Source organism: Columba livia, chromosome 1, assembly GCF_036013475.1.
Source record: "Columba livia isolate bColLiv1 breed racing homer chromosome 1, bColLiv1.pat.W.v2, whole genome shotgun sequence".
In the NCBI taxonomy this organism is placed as follows: domain Eukaryota; kingdom Metazoa; phylum Chordata; class Aves; order Columbiformes; family Columbidae; genus Columba; species Columba livia.
In genome coordinates, this window is record NC_088602.1 from 120,436,862 (window position 1) to 120,461,687 (window position 24,826).

At 38.2% G+C, this 24,826-nt stretch overlaps 1 protein-coding gene across 2 annotated transcripts in view; it reads left to right on the forward strand.

The window, feature by feature from the left end:
• The window catches only part of ATP10A (ATPase phospholipid transporting 10A (putative)), a 114,664-nt gene that overhangs the window by 57,813 nt on the left and 32,025 nt on the right, over positions 1-24,826 (forward strand). For both annotated transcript variants that reach the window (XM_021287843.2, XM_065075396.1), the window contains exons 3-7: positions 7,888-7,973; positions 12,990-13,096; positions 13,189-13,320; positions 15,740-15,873; positions 17,473-17,725. In XM_021287843.2, the coding sequence (XP_021143518.2) occupies positions 7,888-7,973; positions 12,990-13,096; positions 13,189-13,320; positions 15,740-15,873; positions 17,473-17,725 (712 nt within the window). The remainder of the gene's footprint in view (positions 1-7,887; positions 7,974-12,989; positions 13,097-13,188; positions 13,321-15,739; positions 15,874-17,472; positions 17,726-24,826) is intronic.

Consider the following 24,826-nt stretch of genomic DNA (forward strand, 5'->3'; position numbering starts at 1 on the left):
GGAAGGCTTTTACTTAGGTCAGCCAGAGGAAGATCAGCCCGTTAACATGTATTTGGCTTGCTCAGCTGTTCCAATGTTTCTGAATGCTGAACATCTCTGTTCCATTTAAACAAACAGTACTGAAAAAAATCCAATTATAGTACTAGTTGTCAGTGTGGAAAACAAAGCTATTAAATTCTGATGTACAGCTGCTAGTTCCTAAATAGCATAGATCAAACTGTTTCTTCCTTTTCTTGTGAATTAGGGGCACAGATAAATTCTGCCAGAGAGACTAATGCAGTTTAGACATTAAAACATTTCACTCTTTTAGTATATAAACAGTCTGCGTGCTTTGAATACATAAAATCAATATGTAATTCCAGTTGCACATTAATAAAAGGTCAGATTAATTTTATATGGTAAATGCAGAGTACTGCTAGATAAAGCAATAATAGGATGACCCAATGCATTAGGGGGATGTGTTCTTGTTGCACTTAAAAGCTTTTAAACTGGAAAGCTATTTTTCTGGCTGAGGCGGATTTGTGTCTATTAAATATTTCCTTTGAATTGTCCCCATGACTCCATTTCTCCCTTTTTGTTTCCTCTAGACATACACACCAAAACAAATCCCAGAGCCCTTACCCAGCAGTCGTACTACAGGGAGAAGTCTGGATAAGATCCCCTGCGTAGCCAGTAAACACAAAGTGATAAGCAGTTGACCGTCCCCGTACCCCAAGGGCATCCTGGGGAGCTCATGCTGTCCTATTGGAAGGAAGGACTGAACATTAAACTCTGATTTCTGCAGCAGTAAAGTAGGGCAGATGAATAAAGGAAAACATTTTATTAACTATGCATTATTAATATCACTAGCAGGCCGTTAAATCACCCATACAACACACATTTAATGAAGGGGAATATGTTGTTTGAACACTGTGTAATTGTCAAACTAACTCATTTGGCAGAGCAGCATGTTTTGCTTCTTGAGCTATGACAGTTTTGTGAGGTTGCCAGCAGAGTTGGAAAGGTTGGCATTTCACTGCAGAGATTCAGAATGATCTTACAGCTGAAGCTCCAAAGTCATGTTGGAGAGAGCTAAATTCAGTCTCTTTTTTCTGTGACAGATCTCTATAGTTCCTTAATACGTCTACGTGTTGGTTTCCCACCCTGTAAAACAGGCATATTAACATTTTTTTCCCTTTTTAGGATACAAGTTTTTCAGAGGGTGTTACATTAGTAGTCACCTGAGAAATAAGGGACAGGGAGTTATTTTAAGGAAAATTTTAAAGAAAACACCTTTCCATTATGGTTTCTTCTCCTGTGTACATTTGTGCTTCCCCCAGAGACAAAGCCCAGTTGTTGCAGACCTAAGTTGTTGTTTTGAATGGAACTCTTTATCAGGTTTAATAGCAAGAACATTGTTAAGACCTAGTCACAAAATCCTCCATATCTGTAATTTAACTTAAATTTGAAATTCAGCTTTGAATGAATCAATACGTAGCAGATATGTGCAATCTGTCTGAGTCGGCTCCCATAAGGAAAATAAGCCTTCCTTAGAGTAAGAATTGATTTCCCTAAGTTTTAAGAAATGGGAAGAAGTAGGATTTATGGATAGGGTATTAGTTATTTTCCTAGCAAAAAGACTCCCAAATAAGTGAAATACATTCTGTAAAATCCCTGAATACAAAAAATACCTAATGTAAGTATCATTGTGTGTCTTTTTGACAAGTTTCAACCTTTCAGAAGTAATTACAAGTTCCTGACCTTAGTCAGTGCTTTTTCAGAGGAAGGCAGTGAACTAGGGCTATTTTGGTAAATTCAAAAAGTGAAGTCGGATATTTGAGGAAAGGCAGGTTCTTATAATTGAAATAAATCCCCCCTTTTTTTTTCTTTTTTTTTTTTTTTCATTTTGATATGGCATAATATGGCAGAAGAGTGAAGCAAGAAGTGGTCTTCACTCCTCTGTTGTATCTTGTGCATCATTTCATGCTGCAGAAACTTTCAAGACCTGTTTTTAAAATGCTATTGGTCATAAAGAATTCTTACCACTAGAGTGAAGTGGATAACATTTAGTCACTGAAGGCTTCTGAACACGAACACAGCATATGAACAACTACAGTATGGGGATATCCATGAATTTTTCTATGTATTCGTGGTTGACAAAAAGATGTATTTCTTTATTTCTGTATGTCTGAAACTCTTAAACCACATGGGAAGAAATGATTGAAACCTCTGTCTCACATCTTTCAAGATCATATTATGACTTACCCACAGAAAAATAATTGCATTGGTGCCATGGTGGTCACAGCAACAGGTTCCTGGTGTTTGCCTAGGCCATGCAGCATTAGACAAGGCACACCCCCAATTTTACCTTCTCATCCCCTGGTTGCAGGCCTGTGGGTTTTTAGGCAGTGTTTACCAACCATCCAGCCATTCCCTACATTCTTCAGAGCAAATCTAACCAGACATATTTTGTGGTTTTACTCTGAAGTAATTTGCATCCTATTGCCAGGGTTGATGCAGTATAACTAGGGAGACCTATTGTAGTGTGACATTGCTGTGATTCCATGATGGTGATGATAAATTCAAACCCAAAATGGGGAATAGCATCTGTCTGAAAGACCAGCAGCTAAGCAAATTGGAGCCCTATGGATGATGCTTATATCCATGCTTACTGTGTTGAAAAAGCAGGCGCAATACCTAACAAGTGGGACAGACTGAAGTAACTAATTTTTTAGAGCCTGAAATTTCTAAGGTAGTGTGAAAAGAATCACAGAATCATAGAAGCAGAGAATCGTTTAGGTTGGAAAAGACCTTTAAGATCATCAAGTTCAACCCTTAACACAGCACTGCTTGACAACCCTTTCTGTGAAGAGGTTTCTCCTAATGTCCAATCTAAACTTCCGCTGGCACAACTTGAGGCCATTTTCTCTTGTCTTATTGCTTGTTACTTAGGAGAAGAGACCAACACCCACCTTGCTACAACCTGTTTTCAAGTAATTGTAGAAGGCAATCAAGCCTCCTTTTCTCCAGGCTGAACAGCCCCAGTTCCCTCAGCTGCTCCTCATCAGACTTGTGCTCCAGACCCCTCACCAGCTTCATTGCCCTTCTCTGAACTCTCTCCAGCATCTCCATGACTTTCTTGCAGTGAGTGGCCCAAAACTGAACACAGGATTCGAGGTGGGGCCTCATCAGTGCTGAGTAAAGGGGGATGATCACTGCCACAGTCCTGCTGACCACACTATTCCCGATACAAGCCAGGACGCTGTTGGCTTTTTTGGCCACCTCAGCACACTGCTGGGCCCACTAGCATGGACAGTGGGGTTTACACTGGTCCCATTTTCTCAAAACAACACAAACCAAGGATTCAGTTCCTTTTTCAGCTTCATGAAAGACATATCTGTGTTTTGAACTCCTAGATATCATCCATCTCTCATACTGTAATTCTTTCAAAGAGAATTTGAAATTGATTGGCCTGGAGGGAGAGAGGTCAAGTGGGAATATGATTGTGTGCAGCCTTGGAGTGTTAATGCAGCATTCAAAACTTCTGAGTTCTAGTGCCTATTTTTTTTCTTTTTTCTTTTTTCTTTTCTCTTTTTCCTTCTTTCTTTTTTATTTTTTCTTTTTTCTTTTTTCTTTTTTCTTTTTTCTTTTTTCTTTTTTCTTTTTTTCTTTTTTCACTTTTCTTTTTTCTTTTTCTCTTAAAGTAATTGTATTTGCTTGATTTGGCTTAGATTGACGTATATGGTGCTTATACTGGCTTTTTTCAAAGCCAGCACTCACTGAAACTAGTATAATCATTTTTGGCTCTTCTTTTAGATTTCTGGTTTCTCCAAGTGACCTTCATGTATCCTTTCACGCACACTTTTTCTGTAACATCTTAACAATGACCAGTCTGTGCTCCAAATTAAACACTACCTAGTACTAAGAATTCTGCCTTGAGCATAAGCAAGATATTTTACTTCACCTACATTTTACAGGCACTCATTTTTAGAGTTAGTGATGGCACTTAAAATTTACATTGTAGCAAATGGAAAACACGTTGTTTAACAGAAAATTCTCACTGACGTGAAGAGAATTTAGCCCTGGCCTTTGCTATCCAGCAGTTCTGTGAAATACTCTAGGGAACTTACTTGCAATCAGTGAAATCTCTCCCGGGTTCGTATCAACCCGAAGGTCAGTTATTCAAACCAGCAAGTGGACAAGGCAGAAGTTTGGGAGACATGCAAAGGTACTGTATAACAAATATGACAACATTACATACCTTCAGAAAAGAAAAAAAAAAATGCCTCCAGCTGCTTTTTGTGAGCGGCCTGGTTTTGTTGCTGTGCAATGGGAGGCTGTGAAAACACAAAATAAGTCAAGTTTTTAGGAAAATTAGGCACTGGAAAGCCTCAGTTCAGGTTGTAGTCTGTCTAGGAACGGAGCCTTTCATCCCTCTTGAGGCTGGGACAGCCTTAATGCCCAGCAGTTCTGTAAGTGGGAAGTAAGGCAGTGAAAATCAGGCACAACAGATAACTGCTGCTCAGAAATCTGGGAAGTTTAGGTTTTGACTGTATTTTAATCATGTTTTCTGTGTTACAACAGTGATGCAGAAAATCAGTGTAAGAGAAAAATTAAAGGTAGTGGTGGAGAATTTTGTTTTTCATGGGCTTTTACCCAGAAAACTGCACAAACCATTTGTGCACTGTAAAAGCAACACTTTTGTCTTTAACTTTTGTCTAGCTGCAGTTTCTCTTAGCTGTTAATACACGAGAACACCATCACAGCTGACGTTTCATTTGGTGCTGAAGTGTGGGTATCAGCATAAAAAAGGAACAAAACTTTGATCACTATATGAAATCTTGTGTTAACTTTGTGCTTCTTTATAACCACTGAAAGCAGTCACACACAGGCAGTGTTTAACATATTTGTTCATTCATTTACCAAAAGGCATTTTCACATCAAAACAGTGTCATCAGCTGTAATTCATAGTGTATATCTATACTTCCATCTCACAGGAAAGAAATGGAGCTATTTGATTTATTAATAAACCAAAGAGCTTTTTCCATAAATCAGAATTCAACAGCTTTGTTAGCTTACGTAAACTACTATTCTAATTGGATTTTCTCCCCTCCCAGATATTATCTAGTTAAAGACCATAATCACATATTTCAAGTTAATTGTAATGGAACACAAATACAGAGACAGTTAGATTTAATGATAAGGGAGTCAGTTCATAAACTGAGTCATAAATTAAAAGAATCCAACAAACAGAGGAGAAAGACTGTGTTGCATGGTGGTGATGGGGAAGTCAGGTAGGTTTAGTCCTCCCTGATCTTGACTACGTATTTATTTTTTGTGAAGACTTTGGCTATATATTTAAGTAGATTTTTTCTTATTCTTTGTAAAGTTGTTGGCTTTGCTGGCAGGCACTGAGCAGAAAGGAGATTCAGTCTGCAAACTTCCACTTGCTCTAGAAGTTACTGCATCTGTACAGCACTGAAACCATGCTCTCTCTGCTGAGTTCTGCAGCCATAGAAAACCTCCATTAAATTACACTGGGTTTTGTTATTGGGTGTCTCTAGGATTCCCTCAAGCGCATTTGTCAAAGACGCTAAGACTTCTTTATTTTCTTTTTTTTTTTCAGACAACTGAATGAAAATTTGTGCTAAATTAACTGTTTTACATATAACACATTATAATACAAAGACCAAAAAAAATGTTTCCCATTCCAGTCTATTATTTTCCTTCCAATTTAGAAGTGCAATTTGAACTACCGTGGTGACTCTTTAACACAGTACTTAGGCAGACAAACAGTATATTATTGAAACACCTTGAGCAACATTTGTAGATAATTTTTCCTGTATTTTTTTTTTCCCCTACAAGGAGCATACTGGAACAGAAGATCATGTTCTGAGGCAGCAGGGCAGGAGTTACGTAGGCAGCACAGGCTCTCCCAGCACAACAAGCTTTGCTGTGACTTGGGAGAACTTCACCTTCTCAAACAAGCCCAAGCAAAGCCAGCTGCCGGGTGGCACTGGCTGCCCACGGAGTGTCTCTGTAACGTGAACCTTGAACTGCTGTAGGCAAGGACACAGGCAGAGCGTGCAGTTCAGGAGCTGTAGTAACAGGTTATGGATGTCAAGGGCTGAGAGCTTCGTGGTGTCTGCTCCAGCCAGCGATTCCTTCCTTGAGGCTACTGGTGTCTGTGCCTCTCTGAAAGGAGCAGCCAAGGAACAAGGGTCAAAGGGGGTAAATGTGTGGCTTTACGCTATCTGCCCCATTCTACAGACTGATGATATCTTAGGCGCCTCTGTAGAACTAGGTACTTCTGAGCGTTCCCAGTATCAAACTTCAGTCACCTAGAAAAATTTAAGGCTGAGAAGGAGAAACATCTAGTGAACTTAAATACCAGCAGCATTTGATGCTGAGAAGATCACGTGGATTTCTTACTAAGGTTCGGGTAATGGACTGCCAACTTCAACATATTATAATTTAGTGAGTCTGATTTTTAGCACAGCAATCTTCTTTGCTCAGAGCTGTCCTTTGCTTTTATTTCCCCTCCGCCCCCCTTGTTTACAAGCTGAATTCTGCACATAAAAGTGATTCTTTCCTCCAGTGGGCTGTAGCTGTCTCTAAGTGACAGCCCGTCTTCACGGTTCTCTTTATCATCTCTTGTTTCTCAAAAATACAGGAAAGGTTTCCTTAAGTGTCAGGTGTGGGTGGTTTGAATTGTCTTCTATATACTGTTCGCCTGTCTTCCAGGTGTAACTGGTAGAAAAATTAAGGAGGGTGTTGATGGTGATGCTGACAGATCCTCTGTTTTCTTTTATTTAAAATCTAGTTTCTTTCACCTCTTCTGAGTAGAGTCAATATTAAAAAAAAAAAAAAAAAAAAAAAACACAAAAAAACCAAGGCACCTGTGTGTTTCAGAGAAGCTGGCAATAGGACTCTCCTTTGGTTACTTATTTTCAGTCAGCTGTTCTCATAGCATGTTCTGGGAAGTAGTAGTTGGAGTCTGCAGCTGCTCAGCAAAGCCATTATAAAACATAACATTTGCAGTGTTACCACTGTTGAAAGTTTAATAATATGATAATTCACCATTGGTTCTTTAATTCAAGTGGTGTGCAAAGCAGTTTTCTAAAGGTAGTCCTCATCGATGGAGACAGCAGCACCAGGACTGGGTATCTGATTTCACTGTGTAGTTTGTTTGGTCTGACAAAGAAGGGAGAACCTTGATATTTATTTAACAAAAGCAAGTCATTATGCTGTGATAGGATGTTTTTCCTCAGACACAACAAGATGCTAACTACAGGTAAACATATATAGTCAGCAAAAATACCAGCTTCAGACTAATGAGCTAGACAATTAAGAAGGTTTTAAACTTCTAATTAGGAAAAGGTTATTCTGCTATATGTGTCTAACTTACTGTAGTAGGTTAATTTATCTGTGTTGGCATAAAGCAATTAAGAAGTCTTGCTAATATTTCAAAAGCTCATATTAGCTTTTTCATAATTGGCAGTATATCGACTTAGGTTGTCCTAGATTTTCAGTAGCTTCACTGAACATGAAGTAGAGTGATACTATTGAATATTTTGAGTCTTCCCAGATAAATTTCATTTTTCTACTCCAGACCAAATTCAATTGTCTTCTGGCCTTGGTGTCTTTTATCTAATACTTTTAGAAATTCTTGTTCTTCCACTTGCAGAAAAAAAATTCATTCTTGTAAGGGAGATTTTGGAAGACATCTAAAACAATTTTGGTGCCCAAGTCCCTTAGCTTTTCAGTGCCAGTTGTCAGTGTCATTCATTTGATTGCCTTTGAAAAAAAAATGGGCTTTCATATGCTATGAAAGCTAGAAAATAAAGTGATTTTGGCTATAATTTTCAAGTCCTTGCCCTAAGTAATTTAACACTTTTATTATTCCAGGATTCAGAATTTGACCCCCTGAAGTTCACCAGTGTCATTGAATGCGAGAAGCCAAACAATGACTTAAGTAGGTTTCGAGGTCACATGTGAGTATTTCATATACTTAAGTATACACTCCCTTTCTCTAATATGAAATAAAATAAATGCTGTTTTGTTTTGGGCTGTGTTCTGTAAGTTGCATCATCATCATATCTAAATATGGCTGCATCATTAAGTCTCTTTTAGAAGATCCTCACTTCAGAGTGAGATTGTGCCTCATGTTTCCATTCTTTAGGATGGATTTAGTTGTTAGCTTTGATCAGTTTACACTCCAGAAACAAATGCATGAAGCAGTGCAGTTACAGACACTTCTCCCTTTCCTTCCCTCCATAGATCAAAAAGTCCATCTGGAAATGGGAGGAAATAGAAAACGAGTGCGAGAAAGCCAACAAACAAACACAATCTCTTGTACACTGTTTTTTTGAAGATGAGTCTGTTTGATGTTTCTTTTAATATAAGAGTCATTGAGGAAAATCAGAAGGCGAAACTGGTATTTCTTCAGCTATGGCACGATCCTTTCCTCTCATTCAGACAAAATACAACAATTGTCTCACACAGTGGGTGTCCTTGTACATTACCATGCAGAATCACCTGTGGCCATTTGACTTAGTTCTAAACAAACAGAACCACATTACCAAGACGCTGGTCTCTGCCCATCCGTCCTGCTCTGAAGCAAAAGTTTTAGAATGTGCAAAGCACTTTGCTTCTATCATAGCCGGGACTGCAGGGGGCAGGCACGCCAACAGTGGTGACTTAGGAGATGCACTCTTGCATGACGTATTTTTCTGCTGTCCATAACCACATGGAGAGTGAGAGGCCGGGATATTTAATTAATGATTTATTACCCATATTGATTAGGAGTGATAAGCAGTATTGAATTGCATAAATGGCACAAGGTAAATTGCTGCAGTTTTTTCATAGTGATGCTATTTACCACTTCAGTTCCTCCTCTCAGATGTCACGGATTGTGACAAAGTATACTGCCAACTGGTGTAAATCAGGTTAGTTGTAGTGTGGGAAAATGTGTTCCTTTATTTAGCAGCATAAAGCCCTACAGTTCATTTAAAGATAAAAGTTTAGTATTAGACATTACTGTATGAGGGTGTGTAACTGTCTACATTAATAGAGAGCCTGCTCTGCTGCAGAAATGACATTTCCACATGTGGAAGTGGAAAGTTTGGCAACTTTTCTAGCACACTTCTATGTATGTGAATCTTTGTCCCCAAAATATTAAGCAGAGGTTGAATACTGTAGAAGATATGCATAAATTTTTCTTTCATTATATATTTACTTATGTACTCCATGTGGAAAATACCTGTAGCATATAAGTTACAGAACCATTTGAATTATGTAGCAGTTAACATGGTAGTACCTTTTGGAAGACTGTTGTTCAATATTGATTCTATCTAATCTTCTTTGTATTTTAATGTTTTGCAAATGATGTGAATGTATTTTGACACAGCAGAAAGCCAAGACATGAGTTTTGAACCTGTCAGAAAGCATCAGGTGATTTCCAGGTCTCATCAGTTATGCTACAAGAGATTAACATGTAAAGGACCATGGCGCATTTGAAGAAAAGAGCAGGGACCAACCCCTCAACAAATAAACACTCCGTCTCCTAATTTATCAAGGGAGAAAGCTTTTTTTTGCCCCCTCTTTTTAGATCTTCTTCATTAGTATCACAAAACCATGGGTCTATATCAGATCATCCATTAGCAAGATGAACAGTAATTAGCACATCTGGATTGAAACATGTCATTGCAATGTCAAACTCAGATCTTAACTCTTGTTCAAAATCTTACCAGTAGTCAGTGCTTGAAATAAAGGTTCGGGTAGTTCCCAGCTGATATTCTAACAGCTCAACTGAAAAGATATGTTACTAAGATATTTAAATAGGGATGCTATGAAATAGTAGACTTTCAAGAGATCCATATGTAAAAGCTGTGCTGAGACATTACTGTCAAAGTTTGCCTGAAGTTTTGACCAATTAGTAGGTTTCCAGTTTTGACTGGGTTTTTTTTCTATTTGAAATGCAAAGAACTCCTTTGATTCTAATATCTGTGCTGACAGTTTTTTCAGGGAATACAAATATTTGTGTGTGCGTGTGTGCGTGTGTGTGTGTGTGTGTTGTAAACATGTAAAATTCTGTTCCCCGCAGTTACTCGGAAATGTGATCACTATTGGTAACCAATGTAGCACAGGCAGGCCAGGGTAAAAGGAGACAGATAATAAAAAAATAACAAAAATATTGCAAAATGCATTGAAACGGCCCTGGCCCTATTCTACATCTGCAAAAGTGTAGTGTACACATCATTGCTATAGATGACTTCTTCCATAATGTTGGCACAATCTGCATTGAGCCCACTCTGGATGTGCAGACAGACAGGCAGACTATGGGTTCTACTCAGGTGTTTGCTTTAATACTGTTTTGCAGTTTCTTCATCCTCAAACGTATTCCTTCATTTTTATTTCCCCTGTAAGAAGTCTTCTGTGTAAGAAGAACAGAATAAAACCGAACATGCCCTCTTCCTGTATAAGTCTAGCCAGATTATGTGCCTTATACATGGCAAACAGTCAAAAATCCCATGCCAGGTTCCAAAAATATCAAATTTTTAAGTCTTGTTTCTAGATTTCTGTATATGAGCAAGGGAAAAGGAAAAGCAGTAGTTGGCATTCTGTCTTTTCAGCTTTTCTCTGAAAGTAAAAATTTTATTATTAGACAAGAACCAAAAACTTTATCTGATCATATCAAAATAAATAGAGCAAGAAATAATAATAATAATAATAATAATAATAATAATAATAATAATAATAATAATAATAATAATAATAATAATAATAATAATAATAATAATAATGTGAATATGAATGTGAATATGAATACACATGTTCATTTCTATTTCAAAGTTTGTCATAACAAAATATCATAACAAAACCAAATTCATATAAAATCATGTTACAACTTCTTAAAGAAAAAAATGTATAAATGTATACAATAATGTCTCTTTAATGTGCTATAGTGACACAACCTATCCTGAAAAAAAAAAAAACAATAAAGACTAAGTTTCATCAGAATTGAGAGTCAAGGAGGTTCTGATTGATGGTGTGCAGTGAGACATTGTTGAATATTTTCTTTGGGAGTGTCAAGCCTAGGAAAGTAATGCCAGCTCTACCATTTGCTTTGCAAGACACTCGAGAAACCAGAGAGTGAAAGAAAATACTCTCTTTGAATACATTTTTGATATGTCACCTTGCTATTTAATGCTAGTAAACACATTACAAGGAAAAATACAGTCAAAGGCTGAATTGGGCCACCATTGGACTAAGTTTTGTGTTGCCGTCTTAAACGAGGAGGCTTATTTCTACACAAACACTTTCAGAGCACTGTAGCAAAGTAAATGCATCTCTATTCTGCCCACTTCTTCTACTTCACGGTGCGTGTGTATTTTAAATGTTTAGATACTGCATATTTGCAGTGTCATCCGCCTGAGAAATGCAGAGAAGAAGTGCGCGTTGCACCTGCGCTCCCCAGCGCCTTTCCTCGCCGTCTGGCCTTCACGTTCCCGGTGTCGCAGCGGCTTCAGCCGGCCACTGCTTTAAATACTGACAGAGAAAAGTTTCCTTCTTTGCCTCCAAAGTTGCACTGGACTGAATCCAGAAAGCAGAAGAAAACAGAGTGTTCAGGCTGTGTAACAAGCTTAAGGTTTATAACTTTGCAAGGCTAGAAATGGAATCTAAGCCATCTCTCCACCAGGACATAAAAGTTATAGCCTTGGCAGGTTTTTTATCTAAGTGAGCAGTTGTATCTAACTCTAGTTTCCATAATTTTTCAATCCAGACCTTGGTGTCTGTAATTTTTTCTTCCTTTTATCATCAGTGCCCAGTTGCCTTATATGTGTGTTCTGTTAGTGAGTCACTGGGAGTGAGTGCAGACAAGAAGGAAACAAATGAGTTTCCTCCAGCTCCTCCCAGCTTCTTCCTCCCGAGATTTTTATTTCATCCATGTTTCCTAAAGGTCTGGTGAGCAACAGGTGAGTCAATTGACTTAATCTGGATATGGAAAAGTAAAAAGAAGTACTAAATGCATGTAAGGATGAGTTGTGGTGAGAAGGCTCAGGCTGTGTGTGAGGGCAGTAGATTGAGGTCTTGGCACCTACAGGTTAACTTCAGATGTGGCACCATTGCTTTGGAGCAGTTGTATAAGCTAAGATATAAAGAACGTATATTTAATTCTACAGAAAAAATACAGAAGTAATTGTCTATAGAGGTTGTCATATACAGTATACCTGTCACAGTCCACTGTTACTGTGAAGTGTAAAAAATTACGAAGGCTCTAAAATCATAAACCAGAGCAGTTACTTCTTAAGTAGGTTTATCTTTTAAAAGTCTTATTTATTAACAGAGATCATAACTATAGTTTGGAGACTTTATTGGAAATTCAAACTAACATCCTCATGATTTTTAAGAAAGGCTAATGTAGAATTCAGCCTTAAAAAGCAGAGGAATGTCAGAATCCTACTAGTAGTGTAATTTGTATAGTATGGAATCATTAAGAAATGATTTCCCATAGCTTAGGCTCGGCCAAATTTGGGTAATTCTCCAGCTGGCAATAAGTAAGACAATAAACTGAAGCAGGAATGTTGCTATTTTCCATTTTCCTCATGTGTTTTGGTGCTAGTCAACAAGAATCATCAAGGTGCAGGCCATTTTGTCTTTCTTAGTCTCAGTGAGACACTTCTGATGCTGCACATGTGCTGTAGGTTTGGCCCACGTATTTCTAGCAAGCATTTGTCCAGTACGTTTGTATATCCAACAGCAACTGGTGCTGCTCCAGCTGGGCTGCTGCATGTCTGGGATTCTGGGGTAGGTATTCTCAGTTTTCAAAATCTGCCAGAGAATCTTCCCAGGAGGAAGATCTAAGGAAATATTTCACCATCAGGTTGACAAAAGGTCTTAAATTTTGAACATGTTTCCTGGGCTTGTTATATTACAGAGTAAGTATGATTTACCAAGCTTAACGTTTTGACAAGCTGTGCTTTGTTCTGTTTTTAAATTTCCTGCAGTGTACATGGACGTGGAAAAAAGGATGTACTGTTCAAAGAAAATCTTTTGTTACGTGGATGTACCATTAGAAATACCGAAGAAGTTGCAGGAATAGTAATCTATGCGGGTAAAGGCTGGTTTTCTGTCTGACTTTTTATAATTTCCTTAAAATAATGAGAAAAATCCATATTACATCATGTGATCTAATTGCTTCTACAGGGCATGAGACCAAAGCTTTCTTAAATAATAATGGACCCCGTTACAAACGCAGTAAGCTTGAAAGACAGATGAATGCCGATGTCCTTTGGTGTGTCCTCATACTTCTAATCATGTGTCTGTTTTCTGCCATTGGTAAGTGCTCTTTAAAAGAAGAAACTTAAGTATCAGACTCGCTGGGGATTCCTTTGCTTAGCTTTATCAGAAACATAGGTATCTGCCAAAACATGAAATCCATACAGCTGCCCCCATACTACCTAATTTTTGTTCTGTTTTCTTCTTTGAAATCAAGATGTCTTGATACATAAGCTCATCTAAATAGCATCTTAGTATCAATCAAATAGACGCTATTAGTATGAGAGAATTGAAGGCTTATAATCCGCCACCCTTGTCAGCAGCCAAAAATGTCAAGTCCAAAAGAAGCCACTTCATATGTAGTCACCTCAAAATTACAAGTGGTAGAGTGTAACATGCTTGAACTCCCAAAAAGTCAACAAAATAGTTCATCAGCAGAGAATAAATATAATTAGCACAGTGCTATTCCCCAGTACTATTTATTAAATCAAGAGGACAGTGTAAGACATTGATGCACTGTCCCTAAGGCTGCAGCTTTCATAGAGAAAAAATAAATAAAAGTCTAAATCTGCATAAATCCAATTAAGAGACTCTTTAGACTTTATGGAGTGTTTAAGAAAATACTGAAGTTCAAGTTAGTACTCTTTGGGCCATTTTTCTGTTCATTTGTGAGAAAGAATTGAGTTCTACATTTGGCACCCAAAATGATTCTTTATATATGGCATATGAATTCCATATCCTTAATGTTTGTGTGTCCTGTAATGTTTGTGTGTGAGTCATGCGGCAGAAACACCAGAATGTTTCCTAACAACCATCGTGTAGTCTAACAACAATCTTTTGCCATTTTAATACGTCTCTGCGCGCCTTTTCCAGGTATTGTTAAATGCTGCTTTCAGATGAGTATTTCCAGCTGCAAATCAGACAGCAGATTTATTTCCACTGGGTTCATGATGCTCTTGTGTGGCATCTCAGCATTAGGGAGTCCAGCCCTCAGGGCTGCAGTGCCCTGGGAGGTTTGACTGCAGGGAGTCCCTGCCTGCAGCTCTCCCCTCTGCCACTCCATCCGATGTGTTGTCCCCAGAGCGGTGGCAGCCGGGTGTCCACTGTGGTGGCTGCAGCTCAGCTTAAACTCCTGAGATGCCTGAACATGAGCAGGAAGAGGTGGCAGACCTACACTTTCCCTTCTGTCATGTCTGCTACAAGGATAGAAGTCCCCAGCAGAGGGCCGAAGCAAACTGCTGGAGGTCGTAACAACGAAAAACAGCTGGCAAGAAACTTTCTTGAGACCTTAGAAAACAGATGCCTGGTGCTTCAAGACCCACAAAGCTCTGTTCTGTAAGAGCCAGGCAATTTTTGTAACTTCTGTTGAGAAAGTGTAACTGGATGTATGACACTTCACTATTTTGAAAATCTGACTAAGGATATTTATAAAACGAGTCTCGATGTGGGTCAGTCTAAGGGTGGGGCTTCAATTTTTGTTCTCAAGAATAAAAGTAGAGACATCAATAAAGACGTTAGTATGATAATATGCTTGTATTTCTAGTACAGAGACAAAATAATTTGCTCACTTGACTCACAGATTGGTGTTATTTTTCAAGAGTTCTTTGCTGTTTTTATATCAAGGTGCAAAGGACACTTTAAAACCTTGCCAGCTGTGGCTTACAAAAGATTACTTTTAAAGTAGGTCTTTGTACTTTTTTTCAGTCTCTGACATACAGTGAAGGTAGTTGAAATGCATCTTATCATGGGGGAATTATTCGTTGTTTTTAACCTTAAAAACATCCGGCATACCATTTTAGGTCTTTTAGGACTGCAAATCCTAGTGCTCTACTTAAAAAGGCAACTTTCTGTCTCTTTAGCAAGAATGTAGTTTTCCCAAAATAATAACAACAACCTTATCTTTATTTAGTTATCAGCACAATCAATACAGGTTTGAGCAAGGCTTAGAATTTCGTCTGTTCTTAGTTCCTCAGCTTCCATGCTCTTGATACTGTTGTTTCATTAGTTCTGTAGACTAAGAGGTCAGTAGGTAAGATTCGTACAGTGAGATTTAAAGTCTCTTCTGGCTTTATCCAGCTGGAACTAGTTTAGTGATAGCTGCCTAGTGATATACCTAGTGTAGTCAATGGAGTTCTTTTATTTTAACACATTGAATATCACTTTCAGAAGTCTGGTTTTCTCTGCTGATTACAGAAAGAGACTAAACTACTAATTTAGACCAGGAAACTCACTTTATTTAGATAAAGAGATGAGAAATTACTCTTGCATACTGTCCTTAAGGCCAGACAAACCCCTTTCTCAAATCCCAAATCCCAAGGCAGAAAATAACATGAGGTTGGGGCCTTTATCTAAAGTCATGCAGAATAGTTGAAAACAAATATCACTTTCCCACATAACTCAACTATAAGAGTAAATTCACACCATAAGCATTTTTCCTTGGAGGTAATTCGCATTTTTCTCTTTTTCAACTCTTCTGCAGGTCATGGCCTATGGGTATGGCAATATGGTGAGAAGAAGAAACCAATTTTTGATGTTCCAGGGCCTGATGGCAAATATTTGTCTCCTGTTTTAGCTTCAGTGTATTTATTTCTGACAGCGATCATAGTTTTCCAGGTAATCAAGTTGTACATGCTGTCACCTCTGTTCATATTTTGCTGTAGTAAAGCTATAAACACGCAGTATGTGTAGTACACCTACCACTAAGGCATGTAAGAAGCTAATCAAGCACTAAAAATAAGTATATTTAGTCACTTTAAAATTAGATTTTAACTATAGGGTATATGATAATATACAAACAGAAAGCTAAATGAAATAAAAGAAGTGGTCCACCCAGTGGTAAAAAGATTATAACTTCTCTGAAAAATAAACCAATTGATGCACACAGTAAACTGTCAGAGCTCCCTTGGCATTGGAGAAGATAATAATCTGAGAACCTGCCCCAGAAGACTCAGGTTTTTTATTTTATCCGAAACAAGTAGGAATAGACAGTATGCAGTGGGCCCTGCTGGGACAAAACAAGCTTTATTCTTCATATCTACCCACCGCGGAACAGCATGTCAAAGACTACGGGTGCCACTTTGAGTACAATGTCACACCATACACTTTGGGTATGAACATAAGGTGTATATTTCTTTCAGCTGCTTTCTAAAGATACTGCTCTTAACTCAATATATCCACTAAAATACAAATTCTGTTAAAAGCTTTTTGGTCATGAAGAGAAATATATTGAATGGGGAAGGTGGCGGTAAGTTAAGAGAAGTAACTGAGACACTTTTCACTGGGACATGTGGAAGTGTGTCCAGTGGGACACTAGAGGAGGTTGTGTTTACTGGAGGCAGCAACTTCTTTATAAAAAAATGAATGAAAAACGATGCGTTAAATTACTTTTTATTCTAAAGTGTTGGGTTATGATATTAGGTAAAAAAGATCAGCACAGAATTCTTTAAACTGCAGCCATTTTGGTAGTTTTTGTTTAAGTAACCACATTTGCCAGTTATGGACATGCTATAATTTATCCGTCATATCTAATTCAGCAAGCTAAATAATCTATGCAGTCAGGAATTTCTGTCCTGAAAAACACCTGCAGGGAAAAACTCAGGTACAAAATTTTGACAATCCTCAAGAAACAGTTTAAAGTCTTTTCTGGAGAAACTTCTTCTCGTATCTCTTTCTTCAGCAATTATAAAGTGTGTTCTTCATTCAAATAACCTGCAGTGCAAAAGCGAAAGAAAAAAAATTGTTCATTAGATTAACACTTCTCATTTTGTTTCTTGTATTCCTGCAAAGTGAATTTGTAAACAGCCTATTAATGCAGAATAAATTTATTCCACTTTTTCACAGGTGCAGGATTCTGACTGTATTTCTGTTTTGGAGTTGTGTTGGTTTTGTTTTGTTTTGTTTTTCCTTTCCTAGTTATTTTCAGCCTCACATTCTTAGCAAAAAAAAAAAATAAAAAATATTTCTTCTGTTGAAGTTGTGGTAGTCACCCTTCTAGACATAATAATGCATTTCAACTCTGAAATTCACCATAGGTTTTCCTCATCTAACACAGTAAATAAGCTCTTTTCAAACATGCTAATAACTTTACAGTACATGCTTAAAGTGCGTAGCCTCTTTATGTTCTACTCTAGTACCAAGCTAACTAGATTTTATTAATTTATTGTATCCTTGCTTTTGTTTCCTCCTAATTCTCTTTCTTTTTGTGTATTTTAGGTTCTGATTCCAATTTCTTTGTATGTATCCATTGAAATAGTTAAAATCTGCCAAGTATACTTTATTCATCAAGATAAAGATTTATATGATGAAGAAACAGACTCTCAGCTGCAGTGTCGAGCTTTAAATATCACAGAAGACTTAGGTCAGGTGCAGTTTATCTTTTCAGACAAGACTGGGACACTTACTGAAAACAAGATGGTTTTCCGGAGATGCACTGTTTCTGGAATAGAGTATTCCCATGATGATAACGGTGAGCTCATGATCTTGTTTTCTATCTAACAGTTGTACTTTGGGCAACCTAAAGTAGATATAAAAGTTACTGTAATCTTAAATCAAAAAGAAAACTGAAAGAAATTGCATGTATCCACTCAGCAAACTCCACAATAGCTTTTTTCACATTAGTGTAATTTGATGTCAGTGTTCAGCTAGCAACAACAATCTTATCCAAGTGTTCTGTAACATCATTCTACAGGATGTTGTCAAGACAGTTAAAGCTTCTGGCTTTAGCTCCAGATCTAGTAAAGCACTTGAGCACATGGCTAATTTAAGCAAATTGAATAGTGCTGCTGGTATCACATTTGTTTTGAAGTATGCTATGTAAATACCGGTTTTAAGCATACAGCCAGATTAGTGTCTGATTAAATACCTGCGATGAGATTATCCTTTTGTGCTGAGAAATAAATGTAAACAAAGCTGCTGGCTTTCATATTAACAAGAAACAGAATCTGATCTAATAGTGTACTTTCTGTCACCTTTGTCAGATTCTTTTCCGTGCTGCTGTGTGACAGGTGTCTGCATTAAGGTATCTTCACTGCTGCATGAACGCTGCAGTTGAGAGATTTCCTCCAGGTATCAGGCTCTTGAAACACTAGGAAGTCACTCTTTGTCACAAGGGAATGTGAGGGTTGTCATCTCTGTGTCATCTCATCACCCTTTTCCAATTATGAAGTGATTTCCTGTTCCTGGTTTGTGATTTGTTTGCAATTTGTGTTATTTTCCTCTAATGTTTTGTTGTTATCTTTTTTGACATAACAGATCTTAACTCTTCAAATCATACTCTGTCTGTATGCAGGAAAATATTATAGCTACAGTATTGCATTCCTATTTGCAATAAATAAGTTTCTTAATCTACATAGCATAAAAAGATCACATTTGGCAAGTGATCTGAGGCTGCGATATATGCAAGAAAGCCAAGTAAAATGCATCTGCCTTTTGTTATCCATTTCAAAGATATCTATGTCTTTCCTTGCTTATCTGAGGAATTTTTCAGGCATAGTGGTTTTCTACTTGGTATCAAACACTGAGTAGTACGTTAGATAAAAAAATTAATTTAAAATTGCTGTGCACAGATCAAGATTCAAAAGCTAGAAAAAGTCAGTTTCTACTGTAAAAGCAGATAGCTCAGGATGGAAATATGCTTGTTCTCAGCTATTGGGCCCAAGTTTGTTATTCTACTGTGGCCGCGTAGCAGTGCCTGTTGTTCCAGTTGCTTGACCCTTCTCATGATAAGATCCTGTTTTCAGTTATAGATGGTTTTGCAGAACTTTAACAGTTTGGTTCAAGTTTTCCATGCCAGATGTTTGCCTCAGGCATGAATTCTGGGGTAGAAATTTCAGACAGAACAACTCCAGCCATACCCAAGAATAAGTTTCAGATGTAACACACTTTTTTCCCATGCTAAGTTCTGGCAAATTTTCTTCTGAAGTCATTTGGAGGCCCCGTGTTCTGGGGCTCAGCCATGCACACACACAGAGGGGGAAGGCTGTGCCCACAGTGGCAGATTGAGGTCTGAAATTACCTCACTTCAAAACTTCAATTTTCTTTTAAAGCATGTTTTTTCTGCATAACCTGTGCCTGCTGCGTATCTGTTAATTACTCAACAGATTGTGCATAGCCTTCACAAATTTTCTCTATGCCACATTATAAGCTTTTCTCCCTAAAATTTGTTCAGTTATGAGCTGTTATCCCATTCTTTTCTGACCTGCAGGGGTTTTATACTGCATTTGGCATCATCATGTCTGAGTTCCTTCCACTAGTCCTTTCCTTATGTGTAGCTTGTTCATTCCCCTTCTTCCTCTCCCTATGCGCATTGTGCACAATCTGTTTGGGTTTGGGGAATACTTAAAAGGTGTATGTTACGCTGTGTTAGGTTTGGCATATTTAAGGCGGCTTGTCTTTTCCTTGAGTGGTGGGAGTGTCTTTATTTTCTTTGGAAATTTGTTCCACGAAGCCATGGAAATTCCCCATGTGAAAGGTGAGCTTTATGATTACGAGGGAGGGTTCTGTTTTGCATCAGACATGGACATGTTAATCATGGTTTTCATCACAGAGGCTTATGTGGACCTTGTGCAGGGCTGAAGTAATTAAATGCTTCTAAAATAGAAACTGAAACCTTGAACAAGACTTAATACTTTTTTTTTTTTTTAGGTAGTATAGGAAGCAAAGGACAGTTTTCATGAATTTGCTGGAGAAAACTCCTTCCTGCAGGCTCTAACTCTCTTATGAGGCTGATGGCACTATGCCCAGGAGTATTGCATTGTTTTAGTCTAGACAAGAGGTGACAAAAACATGCATAACAGAGGCCAATAAATTGCACTAGCATGGAACAGAATCTCTTGGCCAACTGGAGGTAGGACAAAGTATTACTCATGGGTACTGCTATGTGAGAGCTTAGCAGTGAAGAGGAATCCAGGAACAGTTATGGAGGCTGTGAGGAAAGGTGTGAGTATAATCAGCAGCAGTTCCATGATCAAATACTCATAATTGTTGAGGTCACCTGTACTATTTTGGTGATAGTACTGATAGAAATCAAACTACAGGCATTCGCACTGCCAGTTTAGGCCCTGTGGAAACTGTGTTGATATGGATGGGATTCTTGTTACCTGATTTTAGATATTTGTATGGAAGATAGTGACTTTATAGTTACCGGAGAAAATAAAGCATTTGTAGGATCCAATTCATCAGACTTGTTTGTTGTCCAATACATGCCTGTTTCTCTGTGAGTTCTGAATACAGGTGAAGGGAATTCCCACCTCATGTCTGTGCAGCCTGTGTTCTTTAAATCTGTTCTGATGTCTTCTTCAAAGGTTCTTCTTGATTTGCAGAGTATTAATTCAGGAGCAGGGTATGTCTTGGACCACTCCAAGTGGAAGAATGATTGTCCTGGGCATTTATTCAGTACCCATTGGCACTATACTCTTGTTAAATCTCAGAAATGGATGGAGTTGTATCTATCTGTTACTTCTTAAAGATGACCTTGCAATGTGTTGCTTCCACATTAAGGTGATACTGCAAAGGAGTGTTACACACCACAAAAAATATCCTTCTAATCAGTACTTCCTCCTAGCCTAAAAGAATGTTAGCACAGAAAAAAAATAGGATTGTTCCCTATATGAAAGTTTACGTTACCACACCATAGCGCTTCCCTTCAGGCTGGTAGCCAGCTTCCAGCAGCTCTTGAAACTGGCCATGCCCCAAGTCTGTCTGCTAATCCCAGGGACAACAGGTGCCCAAAAGCTGACTGTGCTTCTGAAAGTCATTATATGATTTAGCTACAGCCAGATGCTCTTGGCCTGACATGTGTCCTAGCTATTTTCCAAATGCTGAATTCATCACACTCTTGCCTATGGGGTGTGATCTCTGTTTTTCTAGTTTTAGCCATTCGTTGTATGGAACTTTTGACAAAACATAAGTTGAATCTTCATGAAAGCAGCTGAAAAATCTGACTTTTTCGTTCTTTGCATTTCTCCCCCTTCTTTCCAATGACTGTGGAAAAAACTCCAGACAACATAAGAGTAAGGTAAGTTTATGAGAGTGAAGGCAGATGATGAAAACCTCAGTGATTTTTCTCTTGCCTAGCAAAGTTTCTTAATCACTAAATCTGAGAAACAAGGAGTTTCTTTCTGCTTTCTATTTTTTCTTGCTGAAGATTGGCCAGCAACTACTTTTCATGGGAAAGTACATTATATTAAAAAATCCTCTTTTTTTTAGTTTGAGGAGCTGTTTTGTAGCTGAATTTTCTTACCCTTTTTGTATATATTCAAGAGAACATAGACTGCACATTCCAGCCACACTGGAGAATTTGATGTATTTAAAAAAAGGCATAAAAATGAATAAAAACTTTTCCATAAATGTGGCTGTTGTTTCCAAAGGGGCCCCTCATCTGCCACCTTTACAATTTGACAGTCTTCAGAAATCAGGGAAGTCCATTTAGGCCTTCCTCAGAAAGATCAAGACATTTAGCAGGACTGGGTGCTTCAGTCTGTATAGCTTGTTTGTAGTTTCTCTTACATTTGTTATTGCTCTTTGAAAAAGTTTAATTGGTAACTGAGGAAACAACCAGTGCCAACAGATGTAGAACTCAGTATATGGAGAGTGCCCCATTTTAAATCCTATAGAAGACAGAATAACTCATATTTAGAGACAGATGATATTTTTTTTATACATATACATACACTCACAATTGTTGTGGAAAATCTCCAGAAAAATAGGAATTATCTTCATTTCTAAATAGAGTAAGAAGTTCTCAATGAAAAACTTAAAGTTACTCATTTTAAGCTTCTGGGGATGCCAAGAGGGGAGAGGAAGGAAAATCTTGGTGTTTTCTTTTCTCAATATTTGTCATAGTGGGGAAGTTCTTGCAATGTAAATTAAGTTAGATTATGTTAGTACACCTCTTCAAATTTATAGCATGCTAGCTGCTTGACTGACTCTTTATATGGACACTAGAGTGCAGTTTAAAGTGAAATAAGCTTGCATTCATAAAATAATAAGGAAATAAGGTGGCGTAAGTACTGCACATCTAGATTTACTTCATGATAGTTCAGTGACAGCATTGTTCAAATGTTCTGGGGAGAAGTGGATTAATCCCATGGTAAAATTAGGGCCCACATGCTGGAAGCCGAATTATTCTGGTTTAGGGGGTCTGCAGTTTTATTCGGCTTGAAGGGAAGTCCTTTCGAATTTCCTGATCCCACTTTTCCAGTTAGTGGATCTGTCTGTGTAGCAACAGTGTCTCCATCAGCCTGCAAAACAGATGCCTCATCATAGAACACAGGTAGCATGGAAGATAGAACAAAAACAAGCAAAAAGAAAAATTATGAAATGAAAGGGTATTTAAAAAAAAAAAGTATCTTAAATACCTAGCAGCTACTACAGGAGTTTTATTTATAGCTTACTGTTGTCTTCTGAAAGATGGAAGAGCGTTTGTGGATAAGTATTAATTATTGTTTCTTCTTTGTGCCATAAATATAAAATGAACTGAAGGACAGTGAAATTTGACTTTCATGAATTAGGTTGCTGTGTTTCTCAAAGTTGTTTGTGTCTTTGCCCTTAATATAAAACTCTCTATCAGACAGAAGATCAAGGCCATCAATTTTCAGTGCTGAAACTGAAAAGCATCCCACAACAATGTCTTTCAGGTTATGAAGTTCACAGGAAAAGGTTCTGAATCGGAGAGGGCTGAGTGGGTGGAGGGAACAGCGTGTTCCCAAAGAATCACGCTTTGTGCAGCTGAAGCACTGTGAACCTTAGCCATAACATAACGATTGAACCAGGTTTCATTATTTCTTCAAAATTCTTAGTTCTAGCTGCATAATATGTAAGACTGCACTTGAGAAAATGCTGGAAGGTGCTAAGGCCTGGTTTTTGTTATCAAGCTTACCTTGGTATAAAACTGAAATAATACCATTTGTATCACAAGAATTACATTTGACTTGGTTAAATGAGGTTCTAGTCTTGAAATTACTTTCACTTTTTCTCCATTTTCTCAGTGGCAGGAATAATTAAATAAATGTGCTACAATGAAAACCTGTATAGGGAGCAAGAGATAGCTGATATTACATAGACTAGAAAGAAACACAGTATTGGTATAATACTAATAAATAAGCTGAGTGCTGCATTAGGAAACAGCTTTTACTATGTTGAATAAACAAAATATTTTTAAATGTAAGAAAGACCAATGAAAAATATAGAGATAAGGTATGCAAGCAGAACTGTGTGTTGTGCATGAAATGCATTCTCCACTTAAATACAGAGTTTTTATACATGGAATGAAAGGATAATCAGTTCAGGGTCTTTGGAGTCACATATTTCAGTATGTGTTTTCAGAGCAGAAGCTTAGATTAGGTATGATTGTTAAAGAAAACATGTCCTTTTTTGAAAAAACTCTGCCCGGAAGGGAGTTGGACCAACTGGGAGCACATTTTGCGAAGCTGAAAAGAATAATTGTAGCCAGTCGTTTCCCTGTCAAGGAATATTACCTGTTATGGGAAGAAGTGCAGTGTTCTATCAGTCTGCCATTCAGATGCCCAGTGTCCACAGTGAGGAAGACTGTTGCTATGGCAAATCCGAGATTTTCTTATGCTATTCCTCGAGGAGGCTGAGTGTCCACATGTCACACCAACTCTCCTGGAGGCTGGCTTTGCTGCTAAAAGCCTCAGTGAAGATGAGGCACAAAATGTGCTGCTTATGATTGATTTAAATCTTAAATGTTGGTAAACTGCAGGAAACCTTACCAGTGTGTCACCTTGAACAACTGTTTTTCAACCTGGAGTTTGCAGAAGATTAACTAAGGCAGAGCTTGGGCTGTCAGGCTGGGCACTGCCCTCCATAGGCCTCATCCCAGATGTGTGCTCCACCATACCTCCCCAGATGTGCGTTCCATTGTACCTCCCCAGTGCAGAGAAGGACAGAAGTCCTTCAGTGTGCCACTCCGTTCTGCTCCTTGAGGCATCCTCCTTAAGTGATGCACTACAAAGTCCACATTGCTCCTTCATTCCCTGCGTGCCTGTGTTTCCTCTGGAAGGCAACTGGGATGCTGGGGGGGGGCAATGAGCAGCATGGCTCACATCTTCATTGAGGGCTTGGACCAGTGTTCATGACACACGGCAGATGACTTTGGGCCCTCAGTGTAGGCTCCTTCTTATACAGACAAACCTGTTATCAGTTAAATTAAATTCACAGCATAGGGATCTGCATTTGTACTGAGAAAATTCATAGAGGCTTACAGAGCAGAAGAAAGTGGGAATTAGTGAACGAGAGTGATGGGACACATTAGAACTTCACTGCCCCAAGGCATGTGCAACAAGTTTCAGGAAGGAGCCTGTGCAGGTGAACTTCTCTGTAGCTCGTTACCGTGCAACTGAAGGGACAAGAAGACCAGTGACCTCCCTAATTTTTTGAGCTGTCTTCTATGTTCTGTCATATGGATCAAAGGACAAGGTAGGCACTGAATGGAGAGAGAACTTCTGTTTGCAGCGGTGTGGCTCAACAAGCGGCTCTGAATGTGCTGGTGCTCTATCTCCTTCCCAGCACTTAACCCAGAGAAGCATGAATCACACCAAATAATTCT